General features: G+C 37.1%; 4 protein-coding genes across 4 annotated transcripts in view; 3 read left to right on the forward strand and 1 right to left on the reverse strand.

Moving 5' to 3' along the window:
* Tango11 (transport and golgi organization 11) overlaps positions 1 to 6,188 on the reverse strand; it is a 39,058-nt gene extending 32,870 nt beyond the window's left edge. The window contains exon 1 of the mRNA XM_089101485.1: positions 6,131 to 6,188. Coding sequence (XP_088957611.1) covers positions 6,131 to 6,161 — 31 coding nt within the window. The 5' untranslated portion in view covers positions 6,162 to 6,188. The remainder of the gene's footprint in view (positions 1 to 6,130) is intronic.
* Positions 6,189 to 19,547: 13,359 nt separating this feature from the next.
* On the forward strand, positions 19,548 to 20,054 carry LOC148943929 (protein CFDP2-like). Its single transcript, XM_089101289.1, has one exon. The coding sequence runs from the start codon at positions 19,548 to 19,550 to the stop codon at positions 20,052 to 20,054; it is 507 nt and encodes a 168-aa protein (XP_088957415.1).
* A 732-nt stretch (positions 20,055 to 20,786) lies between these two features.
* On the forward strand, positions 20,787 to 21,356 carry LOC148943930 (uncharacterized). Its single transcript, XM_089101290.1, has one exon. The coding sequence runs from the start codon at positions 20,787 to 20,789 to the stop codon at positions 21,354 to 21,356; it is 570 nt and encodes a 189-aa protein (XP_088957416.1).
* A 305-nt stretch (positions 21,357 to 21,661) lies between these two features.
* On the forward strand, positions 21,662 to 22,360 carry LOC148943931 (uncharacterized). Its single transcript, XM_089101291.1, has one exon. It carries the CDS (start codon positions 21,662 to 21,664, stop codon positions 22,358 to 22,360), a length of 699 nt encoding a protein of 232 aa, XP_088957417.1.
* Positions 22,361 to 23,364: the final 1,004 nt, after the last annotated feature.

The raw sequence follows: 23,364 nt of genomic DNA on the forward strand, positions 1-23,364 counted from the left end.
AAATTTGAGAAAGCCATTTTGTTAAAAATAGTTCAAACATCATATAATATGAACTCCGAGGTTGACACAAACACATTTTTCACTTTGATATTGTTACTTCGATACCAGTTTTGATGCTTTGATGAACATTTGATTTTTTTTTTAAAGTTTGATTTTGCAATAAGGAATTTTTAAAAACTTGTAACTTTTTGGAATAAAAAACGAACAAAAATTAATTAAAAGAACTTTCCTAAAAATAAGTTTTTCAAAGAAAAGTAAAGGCCATTTTAAACTTAAGCTCTAGAGATACAAATACCTGTTAAAATTCAAACTGAAAACAACCAGAAATTACTACTAAATAATAAATGAAACTCAAAACGAACAGAAATTAAATAAGCAAACATAGCAAATAACATACAACAAGTAATAATACAAATGAATAAATAGATCTTAAAGCGAATAATGCTTAGATTGAATATGAATATCAACCTTAAAACGGAATTTTTTTTTTCTATTGAAGTATAAATGAAACTTAAAACGAACAGAAATTAATTAAACAATAAATGCATACAAACATACAATAGGTACTAATATAAATGAGTAAAAAAATCTTAAAACGAGTGAAACTTAAATTGAATATGCAAATCCAGCTTGAAACGAACAAAAATCACTACAAAGAAGAGTTTGGGTATTGCCTTCTTCTCTCACTGTAAAAGTCTAAGACCAACTGCGTCATTGGCGCTTTACTGAAAACTATATGCGTCTTGAATAGTCTTGGAAAGGATAAACAACATCAAATTGAAAATTTGATGTATGAAAATATTAATTGCTGAAAGATCCATCAGTTCAATAATTTATTTCAATTTAATTTTATTTTTTTTTTCAATGCTGTAATAACTGGAAAAGAAAATATTTGTAATATAATTCGTTTTCAGTTAAGCGCCAATGACGCAGTAGGCTTTCGGTTTTTATTTACAGTTAAGGAAGGGAGCAGTATCCAAACTATAGTGAAACTATATTCGTCTTGAACAACTTTAGAAAGAACTAATAAATTAAACTGAAAATTTGATGTATAAAGATATTAATTGCTGAAAGATCATCATCTCAAACTTTTACTATAATTTTAATGTTTAATTTCAATATTATGCACAAAACACAATTTTTTTAATATGATTGGTCTTACGTAGAGCGCAATTTATACAGCAGGTCTTTGAATTTCAACTCGACGGAAAGAGACGAAACCCAAACTCTCCTGTGTTGTGATTTTTGTTTGCCTCAAGCTTTATTTGCATATTCAGTTTAGGTTTCACCCGTTTTAAGATTTTTTTTATTCATTTACATTAATACCTATTGTATGTTTGTATGCATTTATTGTTTAATTAATTTCTGTTCGTTTTAAGTTTCATTTATACTTCAATAAGTATAAATGAACTTTTCTTTGAAAAACTTATTTTGAGGAAAAAGTTTTTTTAATCAGTTAACGTGAAAGGCTCACTTTCTGATGTAATTAGAAATTCAAAGATCTGCCCAGCAAACCAAATCTTCTATCTTGGTACTCCCATTAGAAAAATAATTTGTCACACTTGTCATCTCCTAACTGTTAGTACTACAATAAAATCACTGTAGCACCAAGCCACCTGAGGTCAACAGAGCTACACATGTTCCTTGTCCATCCCAATCTATTCAAAGCCTCTCTCTTTACACCCTCCCAATAAGTTCCCATTTTCCTTAAATCTTTCATCATGACATCCTCCCACCCCAACTGCAGGCAAACTGCTTTCCATTTAGCCCTAGATGGTTGGCCAAAAAGGACTTTCTTTGAAAATCTGTCATCCTTCATCTGCAGAGCTAGTCCTAGCCATCTCAATTTTTCTCTCATTATAGCCCTAGAAAGCAGGATTGAACCACACTTTTTTTTACATTCTTTAGTCTGAAATATGGCCAGTCAGCCAGATACCCACAGCAATCTGTAGCCTATTTCTCTGGAAAACCTCCCAACAGAAAGCATCAAACACTACATATCAGCTTCATATGCTTCTATGGTATCTGTTAAGCTTCATTTCAATCACCATTATCTGGCAATGATGTACAACACTGTTGCTCTCCCCACTAAATTGCACGCTTCAGGAAATTTTTTACAATCTGTTCTATTTTCTTCCATTTTGCAAACTACCTATTGAGACATCCAATTTGGACATGCAGTTCAAAGCTCATCAAAAGTATTTGTACAGCCTATCCTAACATAGCCATTGCTAAACTTATGGAGAAACAGAACCAAAAGGTTTCAAAACATGCTTGGAACAAACTTCTTCTACACTAGTTAAATTATCATAGTTGTATATTCAATTCAGATCAGTTTTAACAATAGATCACATTTAAGCTACATACTCTCACAAATACTTTAAAAAAATAAATGCTGGCCCATAATCCATATTAATTTGGCCCTCTAGGACAATCCTGTTGATGAAACCCAACATAACATATGTAAATAAAATCACATTGAAGTAGTCCTCCATTTACAGTCAGCATGAACTAAAATTGCCCCAAACAATTCAATAAAAACACTAATGTAAAACTTAAATCTTAACCTCAATGGGAGAAAACAAGATCTAATATTATTCTCAAAATTAATACTAATTTTGTTCAATTACTTTTTTCAGTGTTCAATCATATATTTTTGTATGAAGGTGGGTTTTCAATAAATATTAATAGTAAAATGTTGAAAAACGAAATGTTATCTAAGATTGTAGTCAGCCAATATATACCAATTCAGGGTATGTATAAAAAAGCATAAAAAAGGGCATTGAGTGTTATATTTGTGGGTGCCCATATGGGGGGCAGGGAGGGTATCCCCCCCTGGCTGAATGATGCTGCTTTATTTTTAAATTTTTGTTCTGAGATTTCTATTATATAGCATTAAAAGTGCCAATTAGACAAGGTTTGCCCCAACCCCTGGAATTCAGCTTATGGGCACCCATGGGTGTATTCACTTTATTTGTAACTCAATAATATGTTTTGGTAGATATTTACCATTCAGGGTATATATTTGCACATTAGGTGGGTGGGGGTAAATTTTGTTTCTTGTGTAAATGAGAGGTAAGTTTCAACCCCCCCCCTAATGTGCAAATATATACCTTGAATTGGTATATATAGGGGTGTGGGGAAGATTCATTTCTGACAAAAATGATTTTTATATTTGGAAAGACCATAAAACAAAGCATCAAGCGGTAGGCTATTTTTAATTTATTCATAAGTAAATAATATGAATAATGAAAAATTTAATGGAGGGGGGGGGGATATATTTGCAAATGAAGTGATTGTTAGCCTATTTTCTACTTGAAAAAAGCATCGAGAAGGGTATTGAGTGGTGCTCTGCTTGTCCCTATGTCAATAATGGAATAGTGTACATATTTACCAAATCATGGCTTAGCCAATCAATATCTAACAGGCTACATTACTTAGGCCTATAGCTTAATGTTGGGTAAGGTTTATATTAATGGGTAAACATGACCCCTAATTTTTGGATCCACCACATGGCTAATATGGGAGTAAAGTTCATTTGTGATGCAAATGGATTTTATATTTATATTGAGGATGCAATTCTAGGTAGGGTAAAGGCACCGATGATTTGACAGTGCAATTTCCGAACCACTGTCGAAATTTTCCTTCAAAACAGGATAGCTCTGCTTAGCCGTGACTTAGAGCGCCATCTCTTGGAGCCGTCGTTATATTTCGATGGTGCAAAACGTGGACACTATATCCAGTACACCCAGATAAGAAAAGAACATTCAATTTGGTTTCCTGTTTTCAACACAAAAGGAGCTACCAACAATTTTTCAGGTATGTAATGTTCAAACTGTCATTACTTGGTTATTTATTGCAAGAAAAAGTTGGGATAAGCACCAATGTGTCAAGATACATCTCATCTTTTCTGAAATGTAGCCACATTAGCTTTTTCTTGATAAAATTAAATGAAAATGGCGACAGAAATTGCATTGTCAAAACTAGGTTCGAAGTGTCGAAAATTCTTGTTCGATGTAGTGGAATACCAGGCGGACTAAAAATGTTCCTTCAGCCGTATTCAAGCATAAATATTGCCTACTATCAAGGGAATTATTTGTTTGACAAATATCTCGCAGTAGCCTTGTCGAAATTTTGGAAAAACAGCACTAGGCCCTGTCAATAAAATTAAATGAAAATGGCAACAGAAATTGCATTGTCAAAACTAGGTTCCAAGTGTCGAAAATTCTTGTTTGATGTAGTGGAATACCAGGCAGACTAAAAATGTTCCTTCAACCACATTCAAGCATAAATACTGGCTTCTATCAAGGGATTTATTTCTTTGGCAAACATCTCGTAGTAACCCTGTTGAAATTTTGGACAGACAGCAACAGGCCCTGTCGAAATATAGGTGACTTTGTCGAAACTTCACTGAACATGCAAAACAGATGAGAAATAATAGGTGTCGAAATTCCAGGATCCACTGACGAAACCATAGGCACCATAGCTGTTAAATTTATAGTTGCTTTTTGCGCAACGAGAAATTTTGATGATTATTATTTCTAATACTGTTTCAGATTAAAGAACATTTAATCAAAAGGTTATTTTTAAACTTTGAAGGTTTACATATAAACACTGGATTTTTCCATCATCTGAGGAACTTCCACTTGGCCTCATACCATGCAGGGGCGTAATTGCTATGGGGCTGGCAGTGGGGGCAGTTGCCCCCCCCCCAGATTCTTTTAGATTATTCCCTTATTTATCCTTCATCCAAATAAAAAATACAAATTTTATTGAATACAAAATCTTATACGAAATGATGTGTAGGCCTATGTTTTGGACAAAACTAAGAATCTGCATATGAAAATAAAATCCACTAAATCAAATAAACTTCTTAAATTTCTTGAAATCCACTCCTGTTTTCCTAGACCCTATCCCTTCTGAAATGCTAGTGAAATAATTTTCTTATACTAAATACTATTTGTATTTAATAATGTATATTAAAATTTGTTGTACTGATTTTGTTATACCAAATACTACATACTTGAAATAATTTTGTTAGTTTTATTACTTCTACTTTTTGCATAGTCTTTTACACTTTTATACATTAAATGAAGTTGAAGAAAAACAAAGAAACAAGAATATATGAGTCAAATACACCAGGTTCTGCCCACAAGTATTCCCCAAGTATTTAGACGGGTTTTGAATTGGGTTCCAACTTGCATCGAATACAGGTAACTTTTTTGTTGTCAAATTTGTAGGTGAAAATACTTTAATTCCAGGAAATCGGAGTTTTGTACCCTTTTCAGATAAAATTTTAAACTTCTCATCAAACAATTAAATTCCTAGATGTTTTTCCTACATACTGAAACCCTTTTCAAACCAAAAGTCTTTAAATTAAGACTTCTAGAGTAGAAAAACTGGTTTATTACAAAAACTGTCAAATCATTGGTTCGACACACAATACAGGTGTCAAATTGGGTTCTAACTTTTTTTGAAAACAGTTAACTTTTTTGCTGTGTTGAATTTGGAGGTGAAAATGCTCTAATTTTGGAAAATTGGAGTTTTGTACCCTTTCCAGACAAAACTTCAAACTTCTCATCAAACAGTTAGATTCCTAGATGTCTTTCCTACATACTGAAACCGTTTTCAAACTGAAAGCCTTTAAATTAAGACTTCTAGAGTAGAAAAACTGTTTTTTTTTTACAAAAACTGTCGAATCATTGGTACCTTTACCCTATATATGTGCACATTAGGGGGGTGGGGGTATATATTCTGTGAATAGGTCTATATAGGTTCTAAGAAATTCATGAATTTCTTAGAAAAACTGGAAAAACAAGGAAAGAAGTGAAGATAAAGGCTCTCCCTCTGCAAAATATTCTGCATATTATGCAGTACGAAATGTTTTCTTAATATGTTTCCTTATGTCCAGCTGGACTCCTAGGCTTCAAAAACTGGTTGGTCGGTTGGCTAATTCAAAGATTTTTATATATATTCACTGTCAAATTAGCCATCTGGAGGTATCCCCTAATTTTTCCCCATCATTTCTATGAATTTTTAAGTGCAAGCAAACCCTAATAAAGATTTCCCTACAAATTTTTGTATATTTAGCATGCAGCCATAATCTTGTATCCAAATAGGAAAAACTTACTGTTTAGCTTTATCTGGTCAGGAACATTCATTTTCAATTTTTACCGAACTCCATGTTGTTTCTCTTTTAAATAATTTTTAGTTGTTAAATGACAGCGTTGCTTAAATTTAAGATGAACAGCTCTAGTTATAATCGAAATTTAAACACGATATATTATTTGGCACCCATCTGAAAAGAAGGTTAAGAACAGCCAAAAGATAAATAATCCACAAATGTAACTGAACACTTGATAAATATACCTTTAAAACTAGAATTTACCTGCTATTAAAGTGAATACATCATTTGGTGCCTTTTCTTTTGTTCTTTATTAGTTCATCAATCAATCATACAATTCATACTAAAATATTTTTACAAACGTTAAATAGTTATTCAGTCGAAGAATCTTGGCTTGTTTTGGGCCAAATAATACAGTAACAAAACACCGAAATAACCATGATAAATATGCTAAATCACATAATGCATACAAAATGAAAACAAAGGAGAATATAAACTGAAGTAAAGTTAAACAAGAACTTGAAAAAAAAATCAAAAATCAGTAATAATAGCGATAAACAAAAACCAAAGAAGTACAGGGAGTAAGAAATTCCAAGTTGGCCTTAGAACATGAAACAAAGGAAAAAAAAGACGAGGGCTTTAACAGTTAGGAACGGTCCTAAAAATGATTTTAAAAGAGGAGGAGAGAGAGCTATATCCATTGGAAAGATATATCAGTTAGCAGTTCAATGGTAGTTTCTCGGGAAACTCCATAGCTTTGTTTTTGATCGCCGTTTTGCTTAACCCTTTGATGCCTGAATATTGAAAAAAGAGAGGAAAAAATTCCGCGCCTGTTTCTGTGCCTTTATTTAAGGTCATTCTGCGACGAAAATATCAAGAAAAAAAAATTATTGATGAAAGTGAAGAAACTACAGAATGGTTCCGTTAGGCAACATCCGGCAGTAAAAGCAAATAGTCACACATAACCTAGCTAGTGTGGTAAGATAGGAAACAGTTTCTGTTTGGCGTGAAACACAAAGCCACTTCGTACTTCATACATTTCACCTTGGAGTGGGCTTGAACACAAGATAGGAACCTCTGTTTGCTGTCTATCCAAGCTGGAAAGTGCTCCTGGCCGTCTCGTCGAGTCTGGTGGGAGGCAACTATACTTTCTTTTCTTTTGGGATAGAGCTTCGTTGAGTGGTCTACCTCTCTTAGGTGTCGCTGAGGATGCGCCAGACAGTAAGGCGCATGCAATGTCCGTTTTGAACTGCAGCAAGTTCATGGGTTTTTGTCCAGTAGGAAGACACCTACGATATAGGATCCACCCATTTACGAAGGAAAGGTCAAACAAGAAAAAGAAAATTCGTATGTACCACTTTTTTCGAGACTTGAAGTCAATTCTGTACAGCTCTATCAGCATATCGGCAAGATCAACGCCACCCATAAAGCGATTGTATTCCTTCACGCAGTGTGGTCTCTTCACTTCTATATGCTCTTTTCGCTTGCCATTCCACCTCTTACAGGTATCTTCAGGATCCACAGCTGCATAGGTTGATATCAAGTAAACCGGCTTATTACCATACCACTTCACCACTACAACATTCGACTGCGTTTCCACCCGCCAGTCATACGAGCCTCTTCCTTGCGCTTTCATTTTGCTATCTAGTTCCAAAGTGCAGTCTTTTAACCTGTTTACTCTGACTGTAACCAGTGTAAGTATACTCTGGTCATTTAGGGTTTGGGCCAGGTCTAGTGACGAAAACCAGTTGTCGTAAAAGAGCTTGTAGTTCATTTGGTTTGGGATTCCCCTCGCAAGTCGGAGGACAAAGTCAGCAACAACCCCCAAATCGCTTGTATCAACTGATCCCTTGCAAGTGTACATTTCTAAATCATACACAAATCCACTTATTCCCGCTCTGGAGATGAACTTGTATCCCCACTTATGTGGTTTTTTTGGATTGTACTGCTTCGGCGATATTCGCTGCTTCGTCGGAACTATTTGCTCATCAATGACCTGGTGTTCTTCCGGGTGTATCTTCATGAAGTTGGCTCGAGCCTTCTCTATCAAGGGGCAAATTTTATGAATCTTGTCGCAACCAGGGTCTCCCTGAGGCTTGCGCGATACATTGTCATTGAAGCGCAAATACTTCTTTATCAGTTCAAATCTGTCACGTGACATAGCATCGACTATCACGGAGTAACGAGTTTCGTTTGACCAGTAGCTGCGATAGGAGGGCATTTGCACTATTCCTGTAAACGCAATGACTCCCAGGAAACGCTCTATGTCAGTCGAAGAAACGCCTAACTGCTTGCCATCTTTCTGAATTGCATATATATGCAATTGATCGTGTATGTTGCTTACTACTTCTTTATCGAAAAACAGCCTGACATATTCCAATGGGGTCTTGCCGCTCATTTTTTGGTCAAATCGAAGCTGATCTTTCCGAAGTCCATGCTTCTGGTGGGATAAAATCTACTTTCCTCCAAGTAATGTCTCGTCGTCTCATTGGTTTGGAAATAGGAATATTTGGGGCTTGTTGTGGTCGGGTTTCTTCACCTCCATTAGTTTGAGACACATCCTGACTGTCGTTGGCCTCAATACAGCCGGTTTCTATTTCAGCTTCGAGCAGTTCTTCTAAAACTTCGTCAGAAGGAAAATACTGTGGATCAGATGGGTCTTCATCTTCACTTGGCAGGTCTTCCAGATCAGAAGTATCATCTGGACAAAGAACAAAATTCACAGCTTGTGCCAATGAAATTGGGCGTGAACATAGTTTCTTCATAATTGTAGAGTAATCATCTTCCGCTGTTTTTGGTGCAGTGGATGTAGATTCGTCCATTGCAACCCTAGAAAAGACATATTGGTTGAAAAACTTAGTCTTATTAATTCTATCTACAGGAAATTTCGCAACTTAGCTATAGAAAGTTTAGTATTTCATTATTGACAATTGCAACCCCAAGCTCAAGCTGTTCTGGATGGTTCCTCAGAGCTACTTAGCATGGTCGAACCATCGGAAATTATAAGATAGTGGCGTAAAAACAGTGGTTACGGGATATCTTAGCATGATCACACTCTATATACGTTCAGTCGCCTGAAATGTTCCCATTTCTGACGGATGGTTCCTCTAGGAACCACGATTCTTAGGGCCCCTACCTTCCCTTAATTTCCACACTATCGATGCAAACGACATTTTATTTGAACTGTCGAACCTTCCTCTCTGCCAGGTCAGGAAAATAAAAACTCTAGAACAAATCACTACGTTGTCAATTACAAAAATACATGCCCACCTTTCTGAAAAATCCAAGGAGGCAAAAAGTGCTTACTTCGACCATGATTATCTCACCCAAAGGTGGACGATCATAAACTGACAAAAATACTGGGAATAGAGCTCGTTGACTATCACACAATGATAGCAACCCCGAGGGGCTACCTTGTGTAGTTTTGATAATAAAAAATTCTGAAATTTGTGGTTCCTGAGGGAACCTTCAGGCATCAGAGGGAAACCTGTTTTTGTCGGCACGTTAACCGCTGTGCTTATTTGCGTTTTTGGTCGAGTAAAACTCTGAACGGTGACCTGCAGTGGTCTCAAACGTCTAAGACGAAAACCAATAGAACGTTGAATTTTGATTAGAAGGACGTTGGACATTCAAATTGGAAACAACCATTATAGAATTTAGACAGCAATTTATGCATGAGCTATAAGTCTTGCATAATGAAAATAGCTACTTTCAGGTAAAAGATGAAGGTTTGAAAACACTTTTCAGCATGGAAAGTATGAGGTACAAGAGCCTGTAGGGAGAGGTAAGGGTAACTGGTTGACTAGCCAATAATTTTAGGTTTAGACTGATGTATAAAATGACTCAAGTTTCTACTAAAAAAAAGTAGGACATTGCATAACTAGTCTAAAAATAGAGTTGATATAAAAAGGTATTAACTTTGTAATCAATTAAATATGCATACATTACTTTAAATTTGCCTTATTATAAATATCCTCATCAGTTTTAGGCCTTTAGTTTCTGAGCTGACATAAATCAAGTTTGATTTTATCACTTGTTTGAATATTACTCTTGACATTTAGCTGAAGTATTGAGGTAAAGATTTACACTAGTCTGGTATGAATTCTAGATGACGGTCTTTTTACTATCTTGGAAATTAGTTGCGTTTGCTGAATAAAATTTAGGTTTAGATCTAGAGAACATATTGGCACAAACTGAGGGGGGACATGCCTTCCTTTTTGAACTTTCGGCCGACATTTTTAGGAATAATTCCGTTTTTGGTATTTCTTATGAAAAAACAACAATTTTAATCCCTTCGATTAAAAAGATAACACATTTGCCCCTCCCCATCTACATTTTTGTGAAATAGTGCAATAGGAGACCAAACTATTGCCCTGCACTGTAAAAAAAAAATTGTTTTGGATTCAACAAAAAATAATTGTAAAATTTATCAACAACAAAATTGGAATTTCAACAGCTGAAACTGAATATTATAGATAATATTGGAATTTCTTGGTCATTATTGAATATCCAATTTGTTGAGAAACACAAATGTTGGATTCCTATACCCGACTTAAATTTTCAACTTGTTGAACAATAAACTAGTTGGATTTTCTCACATACTATTTAATTTTCAATTTAGTGACAAAACAACATGTTGGATTTTAATATCCTTTTTGAGTTTTCATCTGGTTTGATAGACTTCCAGTTCTTTCATTGGATTTTCCTTACTACCGATGTTCAATTTCTAGGGCTGCTGTTGGATTTTCAGTTAATTTCACTGAGTTTCCTATACTAGTGTTGCATAATTTCCTAGGTTTATAATCTCACTTCTAGTCCTACTTTTTCAATCTCCCTTTCTAATTTTTAAAATAAACAATAAGCACCAGATAAACAATAATATATTTGTAAAAATATCAAATATATTTCAGACAAATGTGGTATATTCAAATGTGGTATATTTAATAATTATGATACAAATTCAGTCTTCTTTAGACACCTTTGATCTACTGATCTGATAGGCCCAGTTCCGATTCAATAATAAAACAAAGTTTTCCAACTGAAAATAAAAAGCAACGTTAAAACTCAAAACGAACAGAAATCATTCTGTATGTGAAGGGGTTGCCCCCTCCTCAATACCTTGCTCTTCACGGTAAGGTTTCTAGCACTTTTAAAAGGCTTCCTATTCTAGTCGATCCTTTTTTTTCGAAAGTCGTTTTTACAAAATTGGGACAAGAAATCAAACTTTTTTCCGCAAGGAAAACTATCCCCAAGGAAACCAACCTCAAGCCGAAGACCTACCCTTCCTAAAAATGTCTTATGCTCCCCAATAACAAATACTATGCATAAGCACTGGGCAAATTTTATAACTTAAAAATTGTACCCCCAGAAGCTGTGGAGAGGGGGTCATTTTATCTCAAAATTTTGATCGGACGATTTTGGGGGAAAACGGACGGGGCAGGAGACTAGTTTCCCTACAATAACTTTTTATTACTTGAAAAGGGCAGTAGAACTCTTAATTTTTGTTCAAATAAGTCCTCTTCCAATGTTCTAGTATCATTTTTTCTATACAATCCCCCCTGGGAGAAATAAAAAAATAAATAAATACATCTGTAATCTTTCTTCTGACAAAAATACAAAATTCCATATTCTTTTATATAGAGGCTCGAAACCTTTACAGTAGTAATTTCTCATACACTGAATCGGATGGTGTGATTTTCATTAAGATTCTATGACTTTTAGAGGGGTGTTTCCCTCTTTTTTCCAAAAAAGTCAAATATCCTCAGGCTCGTAACTTTTGATCAGTAAAAATCAAATTTATGAAACTTATATATTTGAAATCATAGGCAGCGCGATAGCGCTGCCTAAGTAAAGAACGATGTGGGCACAATGTATTATTTATTTTTCTTTTTTCTTCTTCTTCTCCATACCCGGGTACTTCGTATCAAAGGAGCTATCGTAGAAACTTTGAAAAGGGCTCATTCGATTGGAAATTGGGGTAGCTAGTGCCCTTTTAATAGTCGAAAGTTATTGGAGGGCAACTGGCCCCCCCCACGCCCATCATTCCCCTAAACACATCCAATCAAAATTTTGAGATATCAATTTTCTTCAGCGTAGTTGATTTTCAGATAGAAAATATATTTTTGAGGAGGAAACTCCCCCACAACCCTAGGGGCAAGGGTTTTAAGTTATGCCCTGGGGGCATATAAGGTTTTTTATAGAAGGCGTTGTCGTAGAAACTTCAAAAAAAAGTCTTTCGATTGGAAATTCAAAGGTCTAATGCCCTTTTTAATAGTCGACAGTGATTGGAGGGCAACTAGCCCCCCCACGCCCATCATTCCCCTAAACACATCCAATCAAAATTTTGAGATATAAATTTTCTTCAGCGTAGTTGATTTCCAGATATAAAATATATTTTTGAGGAGGAAACTCCCCCACAACCCTAGGGGCAAGGGTTTTAAGTTATGCCGTGGGGGCATATAAGGTTTTTTATAGAAGGCGTTGTCGTAGAAACTTAAAAAAAAGGTCGTTCGATTGGAAATTCAAAGGTCTAATGCCCTTTTTAATAGTCGAAAGTGATTGGAGGGCAACTAGCCCCCCCACGCCCATCATTCCTCCAAACACATCCAATCAAAATTTTGAGATAGCCATTTTGTTCAGCGTAGTTGATTTCCGGATAGAAAATTTGTTTTTGAGGAGGACACTCCCTTAAAACCATTGGGGCAAGCGTTCTAAGTTATGAACTGGGGGCATATAAGGTTTTAATAGAAGGCGTTGCAGTAGAAACTTCAAAAAAGACTCCTTCGATTGGAAATGCAAAGGGCTAGTACCCTTTTTAATAGTCGAAAGTGATTGGAGGGCAGCTAGCCGCCCCCCCCCCCCCAAGCCCATCATTCCCCCAAACACATCCACTCAAAATTTTGAGATAATCATATTGTTTGGCGTAGTTGATTTCCAGATAGAAAATATCTTTTCGAGGAGGACACTCCCCCACAACCCTAGGGGCAAGGGTTGTAAGTTAGGCCCTGGGGGAGTTTAAGGTTTTATAGAAGGCGTTGTCGTAGAAACTTCAAAAAAGGCTTATTTGATTGGAAATTCAAAGGGCTAGTGCCCTTTTTAATAGTCGAAAGTGATTAGAGGGCAACTAACCTCCTTCTCACGCCCACCTTTTCCCCAAACACATCCAATCAAAATTTTGAGATATCCACATTATTCAACGTAGTTTTAAGTTCTGTAAATTAGGTCTTTGAGGATGACAACCCCCTCACAGCCCTCAGGACAAGGGTTGTAAGTTATACCCTGGGGGCATATAAAGTTTTTATAGAACGCGTTGTCGTAGAAACTTCAAAAGGGGCTCATTCGATTAGAAATTGAAATGGCTAGTGCCCTTTTTAATAGTCGAAAGTAATTAGAAGGCAACTAACACCCTTCAACACCCACCTTTTTCCCAAATACATCCAATCAAAATTTTGAGATAGCCATTTTGTTCACGCACTTAAAGTTCAGGAAATTATACCTTTGAGCAGGACAATCCCCCACAGTCTTCAGGACAAGGGTTATAAGTTATGCCCTGGGGGTATATAAGTTTTTATTGAAATCTTTGTCGTAGGAACTTGAAAAAGGGCTCATTCGATTTGATATTCAAAGGTCTAGTGCCCTTTTTAATAGTCTAAAGTGATTTTAGGGCAACTAGCCCCCCTCTCTGGCCCACTTTTTCCCCCAACACATCCAATCAAAATTTTTAGATAGCCATTTTGTTCAGTGTTGTGGATTTCCACATAGAAATTATGTTTTTGCGGAGCACACTCCCCCACATCCCACAGGGCAAGGGTTGTAAGTTATGCCCTGGGGGCATATACGGTTTTTATAGAACGCGTCGTCATAGAAACTTCAAAAAGTGCTCTTTCGATTGGAAATTGAAATGGATAATGCCCTTTTTAATAGTCGAAAATGATTAGAAGGCAACTAACACCCCTTCCACGCCCACCATTTCCCCAAACATATCCAATCAAACTTTTTAGAAATGAAATCACACCCTAAATGAAATTTGTATTTGTAATGAAATCTTCTATAATTTTATGGAAAGTATTGTTTTAGAAACTTCAAAAAAGGCTCATCCGATTAAAAAGTTAAAAAATTTGTACCCTTTTTAATAGTCAAAAATTATTGGCTGGCAACTAACCCCCATCTCACTCCCACCATTTCCCCCACACATCCAATCACAATTTTGAGATAGCCATTTTTATTCAATGTAGTGATTAAGTTCTGTAAATTATGTCTTTGAGGATGACAACCCCCTTACAGCCCTCAGGACAAGGGTTGTAAGTAATGCCCTGGGGGCATATAAAGTTTTTATAGAACATATTCTCGTAGAAACTTCCAAAAGGGCTAATTCTATTAGAAAGTGAAATGGCTAGCGGCCTTTTAAATAGTCGAAAGTAATTGGACAGCAACTAACACCCCTTCCACGACCAAAATTTCGCCAAACACATACAATCAAAATTTTGAGATAGCCATTTTGTTCCATGCAGTTAAAGTTCAGGATATTATACCTTTTAGCAGGACACTCCCCCCACAGTCTTCAGGGCAAGGATTATAAGTTATGCCCTGGGGGCATATAAGTTTTTATTGAAATTTTGTCATAGAAACTTGAAAAAGGGCTCATTCGATTTGAAATTCAAAGGTCTAGTGCCCTTTTTAATAGTTGAAATTGATTTGAGGGCAATTAGCCCCCCTCTCTCGCCCACCTTTTCACCAAACACATTCAATCAGAATTTTTAGATAGCCATTTTGTTCAGAGTTGTGGATTTCCAGATCGAAATTATGTTTTTGAGGAGGACACTCCCCCACAGCCCTCAGGGCAAGGGGTGTAAGTTATGTCCTGGGGGCATATACGGTTTTTATAGAGCGCATCGTCGTAGGAACTTCAAAAAGGGCTCATTCGATTGGAAATTGAAATGGCTAGTGCCCTTTTTAATAGTCGAAAATGATTGGAGGCAACTAACGCCCCTTCCAAGCCCACCATTTCCCCAGACATATCCAATTAAAAGTTTTAAATAGCCATTTTGTTCCACGCAGTTTAAAGTTCAGGAAATTATACCCTTGAGCAGGAAACTCCCCCCACAGTCTTCAGGGGAAGGGTTATAAGTTATGCCCTGGGGGCATATAAGGTTTTTATTGAAATCTTTATCGTTGAAACTTAAAAAACGGCTCATTCAATTGGAAATTCAAAGGGATAGTGCCCTTTTTAAGAGTCGAAAGTGATTTGAGGGCAACTAACCCCCCTCTCAAGCCCACCTTTACCCAAACCAATCCAATCAAAATTTTTAGATAGCCATTTTATTCCACGTAGTTGAAAGTTTTGGAAATTAGTTCTTAAAGGATGACAGCCCATCCCCCCACATCCCTCAGGGCAAGGGTGGTAAGTTATGCCCTGGGAGCATGTAAGGTTTTTATAGAAAGTGATGTTGTAAAAACGTCAAAAAGGGCTCATTAAATCGATAATTGAAAGGGCTAGTGCCCTTTTAATAGTCAAAAGTTATTGAACGGCAACTAACCCCCCTCTCATGTCCCCTCCCCCCCCCCACGCCCACCATTTCCCCAGACACATCCAATAAACATTTCGAGATAGCCATTTTGTTCAACGTAGTCAACAGTTCTGGAATTTAGGCCTTTTAGGGTGATAAACCCATCAGAGCCCTCAGCGCAAGTGTTTTAAGTTATGCCATGGGAGAAAATAAGGTTTATATAGAAAGTTGTTCTGGAAATTTCAAAAGGCGCTCATTTGATTGGAAATTGAAATTGCCCTTTTTAATAGTCGAAAGTGATTGGAGAGTAATTAACCCCCCTCTCAGGCCCACCATTTCCCAAAATCAATTCAATCAAAGTTTAGAGATAGCCATTTTGTTCAACGTAGTTGAAGGTTTTGGAAATTATGTATTTAAGGATTACAAACCCCCCAGAGTCCCCAGGGCAAAGGTTGTAAGTTATGCCCTGGGGATATATAAGGTTTTTAATGATAGAGTTGTCGTAGAAACTTCATAAGGGGCTCATTCATTTGGAAATTGAGAGGGCTAGTGCCCTTTTTAATAGTTGAAGGTGATTGGACGGTAACTAACCCCCCTCTCACGGCCACCATTCCCACACACACATCCAATCAAAATTTTCTGATACCCATTTTGTTCAATGTAGTTGAGAGTTCTGGTCTTTGAGGATGACAGGCCCCCCCCCCCCCACCTCAGCCCTACGGGTGAGGGTTGTAAGTAATCCCTTTGGGGCAAATAAGGTATTTATTGAAAGTGTTGTCGTAGAAACTTCAAAAGGGGTCATTTGATTAGAAATTGAAAGGGCTAGTGCCTTTTTTAATGGTTGAAAGTGATTGGAAAAAGACTAACGCCCCTCTCACGCCCACCATTTTCCCAGACACATCCAATCAAAATTTTGAGATAGCCATTTTGTTTAACATAGTTGAAAGTTCTGGAAATTAGGTCTTAGAGGATGACAACCACCCTCTAAGCCCTTAGGGTAAGGGTTGTAATTTATGCCCTGGGGGCATATAAGGTGTTTATAGGAAGTGTTGTCGTAGAAACTTAAAAAGGGCTCATTCGATTGGAAATCGAAAGGCCTATTGCCCTTTTTGATAGTCAAAAGTGATTGGAAGGCTTGACATTTTTATAGTAAATATTGATGTGGGTATAATGTATTATTTTGTTGTTGTTGTTGTTGTTTAGACCAGGGCACTTTGTATCGAAGGAGTTGTCACAGGAACTTCGAAAAGGGCTCATTCGATTGAAAATAGAAAGGGCTGATGAGCTTTTTAATAGTCGAAAGTGATTGGAGGGAAACTAATCACCCTCCCACGCCCACCCTCCCCTTTGACTTTATGTTTAAAAACTAAATGTTGCCATAAGATTAAATCAAAATGCACTGTGTTAATTCTAATTCCTAATTAGGCATCTCAGCAGTATCCCAAGTACGACTGAGGGTCTTATGTTCAAACTTTCGGGGCTGCTTCTGTTCTTAAAATATAACCAAATCAAAACAGCGTAAGTGTATCCAAGCTATCAAAGAAAGTAAACAGATTTTTTTGAGAAGGGTATCAAGTTTTCCATTTCATGTCAACTAGAGGAGGTATGAAACTAAATTAAACGCTCCTATTTGTGTCCAGATTTTTAAGAGGGTGTATGTTGTTAAAAATTGCTGAAAATTTTTCTTCAGCATACAAATAGCAGACCAAACTATGAATTCTGAAAAAAATGAAAAGACTTAACGTATTATTTTCTTTTTCTCTGAAAAGACTATGTCAATATAAAACGAACAGAAATTAATTTAAAAAAATGTTTTCCACAAAATAAGTTTTTCAAAGAAAAATAAAGAACTCCATTAAACAAAAAATGAGCAAAAATAAAATCAAATAATCTACCAAGCGTGAAACTACTACAAATCAGCATCGATAAATAAATGAAACCCAAAACGAACAGAAATTACAATAAATAACCGAGTATACTCAAAACGAGCAGAAATTAACCTAAGTCGGGCTCAAAACCCCTATGGCTTTCCAAGGTCAGAACAAAATTTACAATTTACTGAAAAAATACACATGAATGTGCATTGTCAGTTTAATATAGATATGCTAATATTTGTTAATCAAAATGTCAATATTATTTGATTTTTTAAAGTTATAAAAGTAAAAACATTTATATTTTTTCAAGATTTCGAGAAATAAAGTTTGAGTAGATTACTCAGCTTTCAACACATCACTCAGTAGATTGAACTATTTTGTGAATGATATAGCCTAAGTAAGCTTTTTTAGATTTAGTCTCGGAATTGTATGCTGTTTCACCCTGGAGGGGCCAGCCACCAGATTGGAACCACAACATTTTAAAAATTTAATATCATAAAAATATGGTACTATAAACCAATTCCATATTCATAAATTCTTTTTTTCGGGAGGGAGTGTTTACAAAAGTAAAAATAACTTAAATGCACTTTGTCACGTATCTACGAGTCAAAAAAGTTCCAGGGAGGGGATGGGGAGGTAAAACAGTTCATAATAACGAAAAGTGCAAAAAAATATTTCTAAAAAAATACTGCCTCGTAAGAAAAAATGCTGTTTGTAGCTGATTCTGGAATAGTAACTAATTTTTTTTTAGCCCTAATAGTAAAGTTATTCTGAAAAAAACGCAGGAATTTTAAAATGAGCCTGAAACCCCTCAAAAATTACGTCGGAGAAAAACTAACGGCAATATTGAGGAGTTAATGGCTTTTTAAAAAGACTTATTACAGATTTACTTCCATAACTATTAAGATAAATAAAAATCATAATTACTCCTGAATCAGTAACAAATTGCAATGCTTTCTCACTTTAACCAGGAGAATCACATATTGTCGGTTGACAGACCGAAGGACGTATCTTACAAAACGCAAGTTTTAAGCTTGACTGAAAACAAAACACTCCGTGGGGTCATCTTTCAGATACAGCATTTAGATAAAAACGAATTAAGACGTATGAAGTCCTTAAACTGATAGTCTACGAAGATTACTTTAAAAATCTTTGAAGCTAGCAGCTTTGGAAATCTTCAAATTAATTTTACTTTAATTTGTAGTTTTGGGGATACGCCCTATGGTCTGGTAACTGACGATATGGGACAAGTATTCTCCACCCCTTATTATTTTTTTTAGAAACATATTTTGAAACCTTTGGTTGCTATGGGCTATTTTAAGCCCTTTTAGTCTATTAAGGGTTAAAATATAACTTCCCCCGGAAGCAATTATTGAATTATTAATGAGCATTAAAATACTTCAAGTATATATATATATATATATATATATATATATATATATATATATATATATATATATATATAGTAGCACCTGTTTTTCTGACTAATCTTAATGAAATATCACAAAACATGATGAAAAGATAACACTTTAGAATAACTTTGGGCTATATATTTGCACATTAGGGGTGCTGGGTGGGGGTAAAGTATAGCAGGTCTGGATGTAAAATGTGTTAGATACAGTTATTCTGCACATTATTAAGTAAGAATTGTTTTCTAACTTCACACTGTGCAATTATTTTAAGATACATCTCATTCATACTCAAGGGACCAATTGTTTGAGTAGTCTTTCTTGAAGAATGATGACAAAATGTCAAACTTTGCCATAAGGAGCGGATTTGAGGAAGGGGTAGCCCCCCTCATAAACAAAATAAATTTCAGTTGGTTTTCCGTTGGAGGCAATGGTGCTCGTCCGTAGTCTGTTCCCATGCATTCATGGCGCATGCAGAGCTGACTTCACGTGCCTCTGGATATCCGGCTAGCCACCGGAGAACTAAGTGCACCTAGGGACGGTTGGACTAGCAACCCTCCTCCTGAAATTACTTGCTACGAAAGGAACTGGATATACAGCCTCGGATGCCCCATCCACTATCCCAATTGGACCCATGCCTACCCAAGGACGTACCGCTTTGAATATCGTCGACCAAGGTGGCTTTAATTTTGCCACCTGGAATGTCCTATCGCTGAACCAGCCCGGTTCTAAGCTTCTTTTAGCAAATGAACTAAGAAGATACAAACTGACGATCGCAGGAATAACAGAAACTCGCCTTAAAGGAAGCGGCGAAGAAGATATTGGAAAAGGATGGACACTGCTTTGGTCTGATGGACCCAAAAGAAGAGGGGGAGTCGGCCTTGTTCTCAACACTTTCGCTCGAAAAGCCCTATTGTCATTTATGCCTATCTCACCACGTCTACTGAGAGCAAAAATCGACGGCAAGCACAGGAAGATAACTGTTCTTACCTGCTATGCACCGACAAACGAGGCCCGAGATGAAGATAAGGACGGCTTCTATGCGGTACTGTCCTCCGAGCTCTCCTCCGTACCCCCACACGACTACCTCCTAGTCCTAGGAGATTTTAACGCTAGTCTGGCTAACAGCTCTGGTCTGTAAGATGCTGCTGTTGGACCTGTGACAGTTAACGCTCTGAATGATAATGGTGAGTGGCTGCTCAATTGCTGCATCACCCAAGCTCTATCAGTCACAAATACCTGGTTTGTGAGAAAAGACATAGCAAAGTACACATGGTACAGCAATGATGGCAGGATAAAAAAAGTACTTGACTACATCATTGATACGACGACGCTGGCTTTTGTCTGTCCAGACCTGCCATTCATACAGAGGTGCCGAGCTTGGTAATGCCGACCATTATCTCGTCTCTGCAAGCATAAAACCCCGACTGAGGGCCAATAAGAGTAACTTCTCATCCACCAAGAAGACAGACACCTCTCAACTGAAGCAAGATCCCACTGTTCGCAAGCGGTATATGGTTGAAGTCTCTAATCGCTTCGAGGCTCTCCAGCTGTGTTCAGAAAGCGAGTCAGGATGGATCACTTTCAAAGACAATGTTCTCAGAGCAGCTACCGAAATTGTGGGTTCGAAGCCACGAAAGAAAGAGTGGATTAGTAACCAGAAGTTTGAAATAATTGAGCAGAAACGGAAAGCGACATTACGAGGAGATATGGCACTCTACAGACAGCTCAACAAACAACGCAACTCCCTGCTTCACAAGGACAAGAAAGACTTCATTGCGGTAAAGCCGCTGAGCTCGAGCCAGCTGCCCCAAAGAAAGACATACGCACAAAATTAAAGATCCTGCGCGAGCTGACTGGCCAACATTCCATGATGTCCACAAGCCTGAAAGCATCGAATGGAGAAACTATATACGATCAGTCTCCATATGTTGGTCTCTGGAACAAGCAATTTAATAAGCTGCTAAACTCATATTCGCCCAAATGCATTGACCCAGGGCTTGTTTCCGCTGCTTCAGAAGCTACCCCTGCCCCCGACGGCGCTGAATTTTCTCCTGATGAGATTAAATCGGCAGTAAGGAAAATGAAAAACAATAAGGTACCGGGAACCAGTGCCATCGCTTCAGAGCTACTTACTACGGGCGGCCCTGCAATGATACTTTGGCTGCAGATGGTGTTCAGCGTAATCTGGCGCACTGAAATTATACCGTCAGACAGGAAGAAGGAAATCCTCGTGCCAGTGTTTAAGCGCAAGGGCAGCAAGACAGATTGCAGAAACTACCATGGTATAAACCTACTCTTTGTTCCTGGAAAGCTGTTTGCAGTGGTCCTGTTGAAACTTGCAATAAGTTTCCTACATAATTTGCACAGCCTCCAACAAGCCAGATCCATGCCAAGAAGATCAACAATTGAACATATTCATACGGTCAGACAGATCGTTTAGAAGACACTAGAATTCAACAAGAAAGCTTACATAGCTTTCATTGACTTTCGTTCTGCCTTTGACAATTTTGACAGGCAGTCCCTTTGGCTAATCCTGAAAGCTGCGGGCCTACCAAGCAAGATAGTCAGCCTTTATAAAGAACTCTACAGCAGCACAGAAAGTGCTGTCCTTGTGAACGGGAAGCTTTCTTCTTCCTTCCCCATCAAAAATGGTGTACGGCAGACTAAATTGAGTCTGCACTCGAGACGCTCTCCTCTACTGCCTCCAGAGTTGGGCTCTAAATCAACTGGAAGAACAAGAAGATCATGCCCATAGAAAAGGCTACATCGGCATCACCCTTAACTGTTGCGATCAATAGCCAAGCTGTTGACGTGGTGCGGCAGTTCACTTATCTTGGATCAATTATATCATCGAATGGCACAATTTACGGAAAAATCTCAGCTAGATCAGCCAAGGCAAACTCTGTATTCAGACGGCTCCTGAGAGCAGTCTTCCACAAACCGCAAATTAGTCGCCTTACTAAAGCCCATATCTACAATGCCACAGTCTCAAGCATCATGCTGTACTCTGCTGAGACATGGCCGATAACCCAGACACAGGTAAGAAGAGTCGATGCCATCCAAACTAGACATCCGCGTCAAGTTGAAGGCTTCAAATGGTATGACAAGATCCGCAATACGGAGATCCTAAGAACCTTCAAGATAGTGAACCTCTCCACCCAAGTAGAACCTCGTTCTCTAAAATGGTACGGCCACTTACTCCGCCTCCCACCAACTACCTTTGCAAGGCTCATATCAGACTTCAATCCCTTACTTGTCTGGAAACGACCTCGAGGGAGGCCGTGCACCACATGGGCTGATGTTATAAATCAACGCCTCTTCAACCGCAACATCGACCCAAATGAGGCCCCATCCTTAGCCCTGGACAGGGATGTTTGGAGAAGACTGACGGCACTGTCAACCAGTTCCCTCTTCACTGGCGACCCTGCAGAGCAAGAGCGTTAAGAAAGTAAGTAAGTATGTTTCCGTTGTGACACTACCCCTTACTTTCATTAGGAAAATTTGCTTTTAATATTTAATTTCTGACCGTTTTTTAAATCATGCCAGGAATTCCGCACTCCTGTGTAAAATTTTCCCTGGGCTGGAAACTTCCTTCCTCATAGAAAATTTTCCCTGTGGACCCCCTCCCCCTCCTAGAAAATTCATCCTTAAATCCTTGCTTATTGTTTGTTACTAGGAATTATTTGATAGAACTTTGTCTGCAAAATGTCCTTTTATTTAAATTTTTTAAACTCAAAAAGACAATTAGCATCCGCCTTTTTGTTGTAATTAAATAAAAAAAAACAAGTTTTTTTTTAAACTGAAAGTAAGGAACGACGTTAAAACTTAAAACGAACAGAAATTATTCTGTATATGAAGGGGGTTGTCCCCTTCTCAACGCCTCGCTCTTTACGCTAAAGTTTTTTTATTGTTTAAAAAAATAGAGTTGTGAGAAAGTCAAACTTTAGCGTAAAGAGCGAGGCGTTGAGGAGCTGACAGCCCCCTTCATATACGGAATAATTTCTGTTCGTTTTAAGTTTTAACGTCGTTCCTTACTTTCAGTAAGAAATTTTTTATTTATTTAATTTTTGAACGTTTTTGAATTGATGCAGGGTTCGATTTTGGCTCACCGTACATGAATAATTAAAAAATTTGCATATTAATTTTACTTTTATTTGGTTTAATGGCGTTCTTGAAACTTGGGTAATTTTATTTACGAACGTTTTTATTAGTAATAAATACACATAACTTAAGAATTAACTTACGTAACGAGCTTCTATATTCATATATATTTAATACTTATATTAGGGGATTTGCGCCTAGTCAATACCTTGCTCTTTAAGCTAAAGTTCGAATTTTTTCCCAATTCTTTAAAAATGACCCCTTAATAACAATCAGTTGATCAGTTGAAATCAGTTGAAAAACTTGTTTTTTTATTTAATTTCTGATCTTTTTCTTTAATAATGCTG

The sequence above is a fragment of the Artemia sp. Qi Xiang Cuo genome, chromosome 15 (assembly GCF_049724085.1).
Source record: "Artemia sp. Qi Xiang Cuo chromosome 15, ASM4972408v1, whole genome shotgun sequence".
Lineage (NCBI taxonomy): Eukaryota > Metazoa > Arthropoda > Branchiopoda > Anostraca > Artemiidae > Artemia > Artemia sp. Qi Xiang Cuo.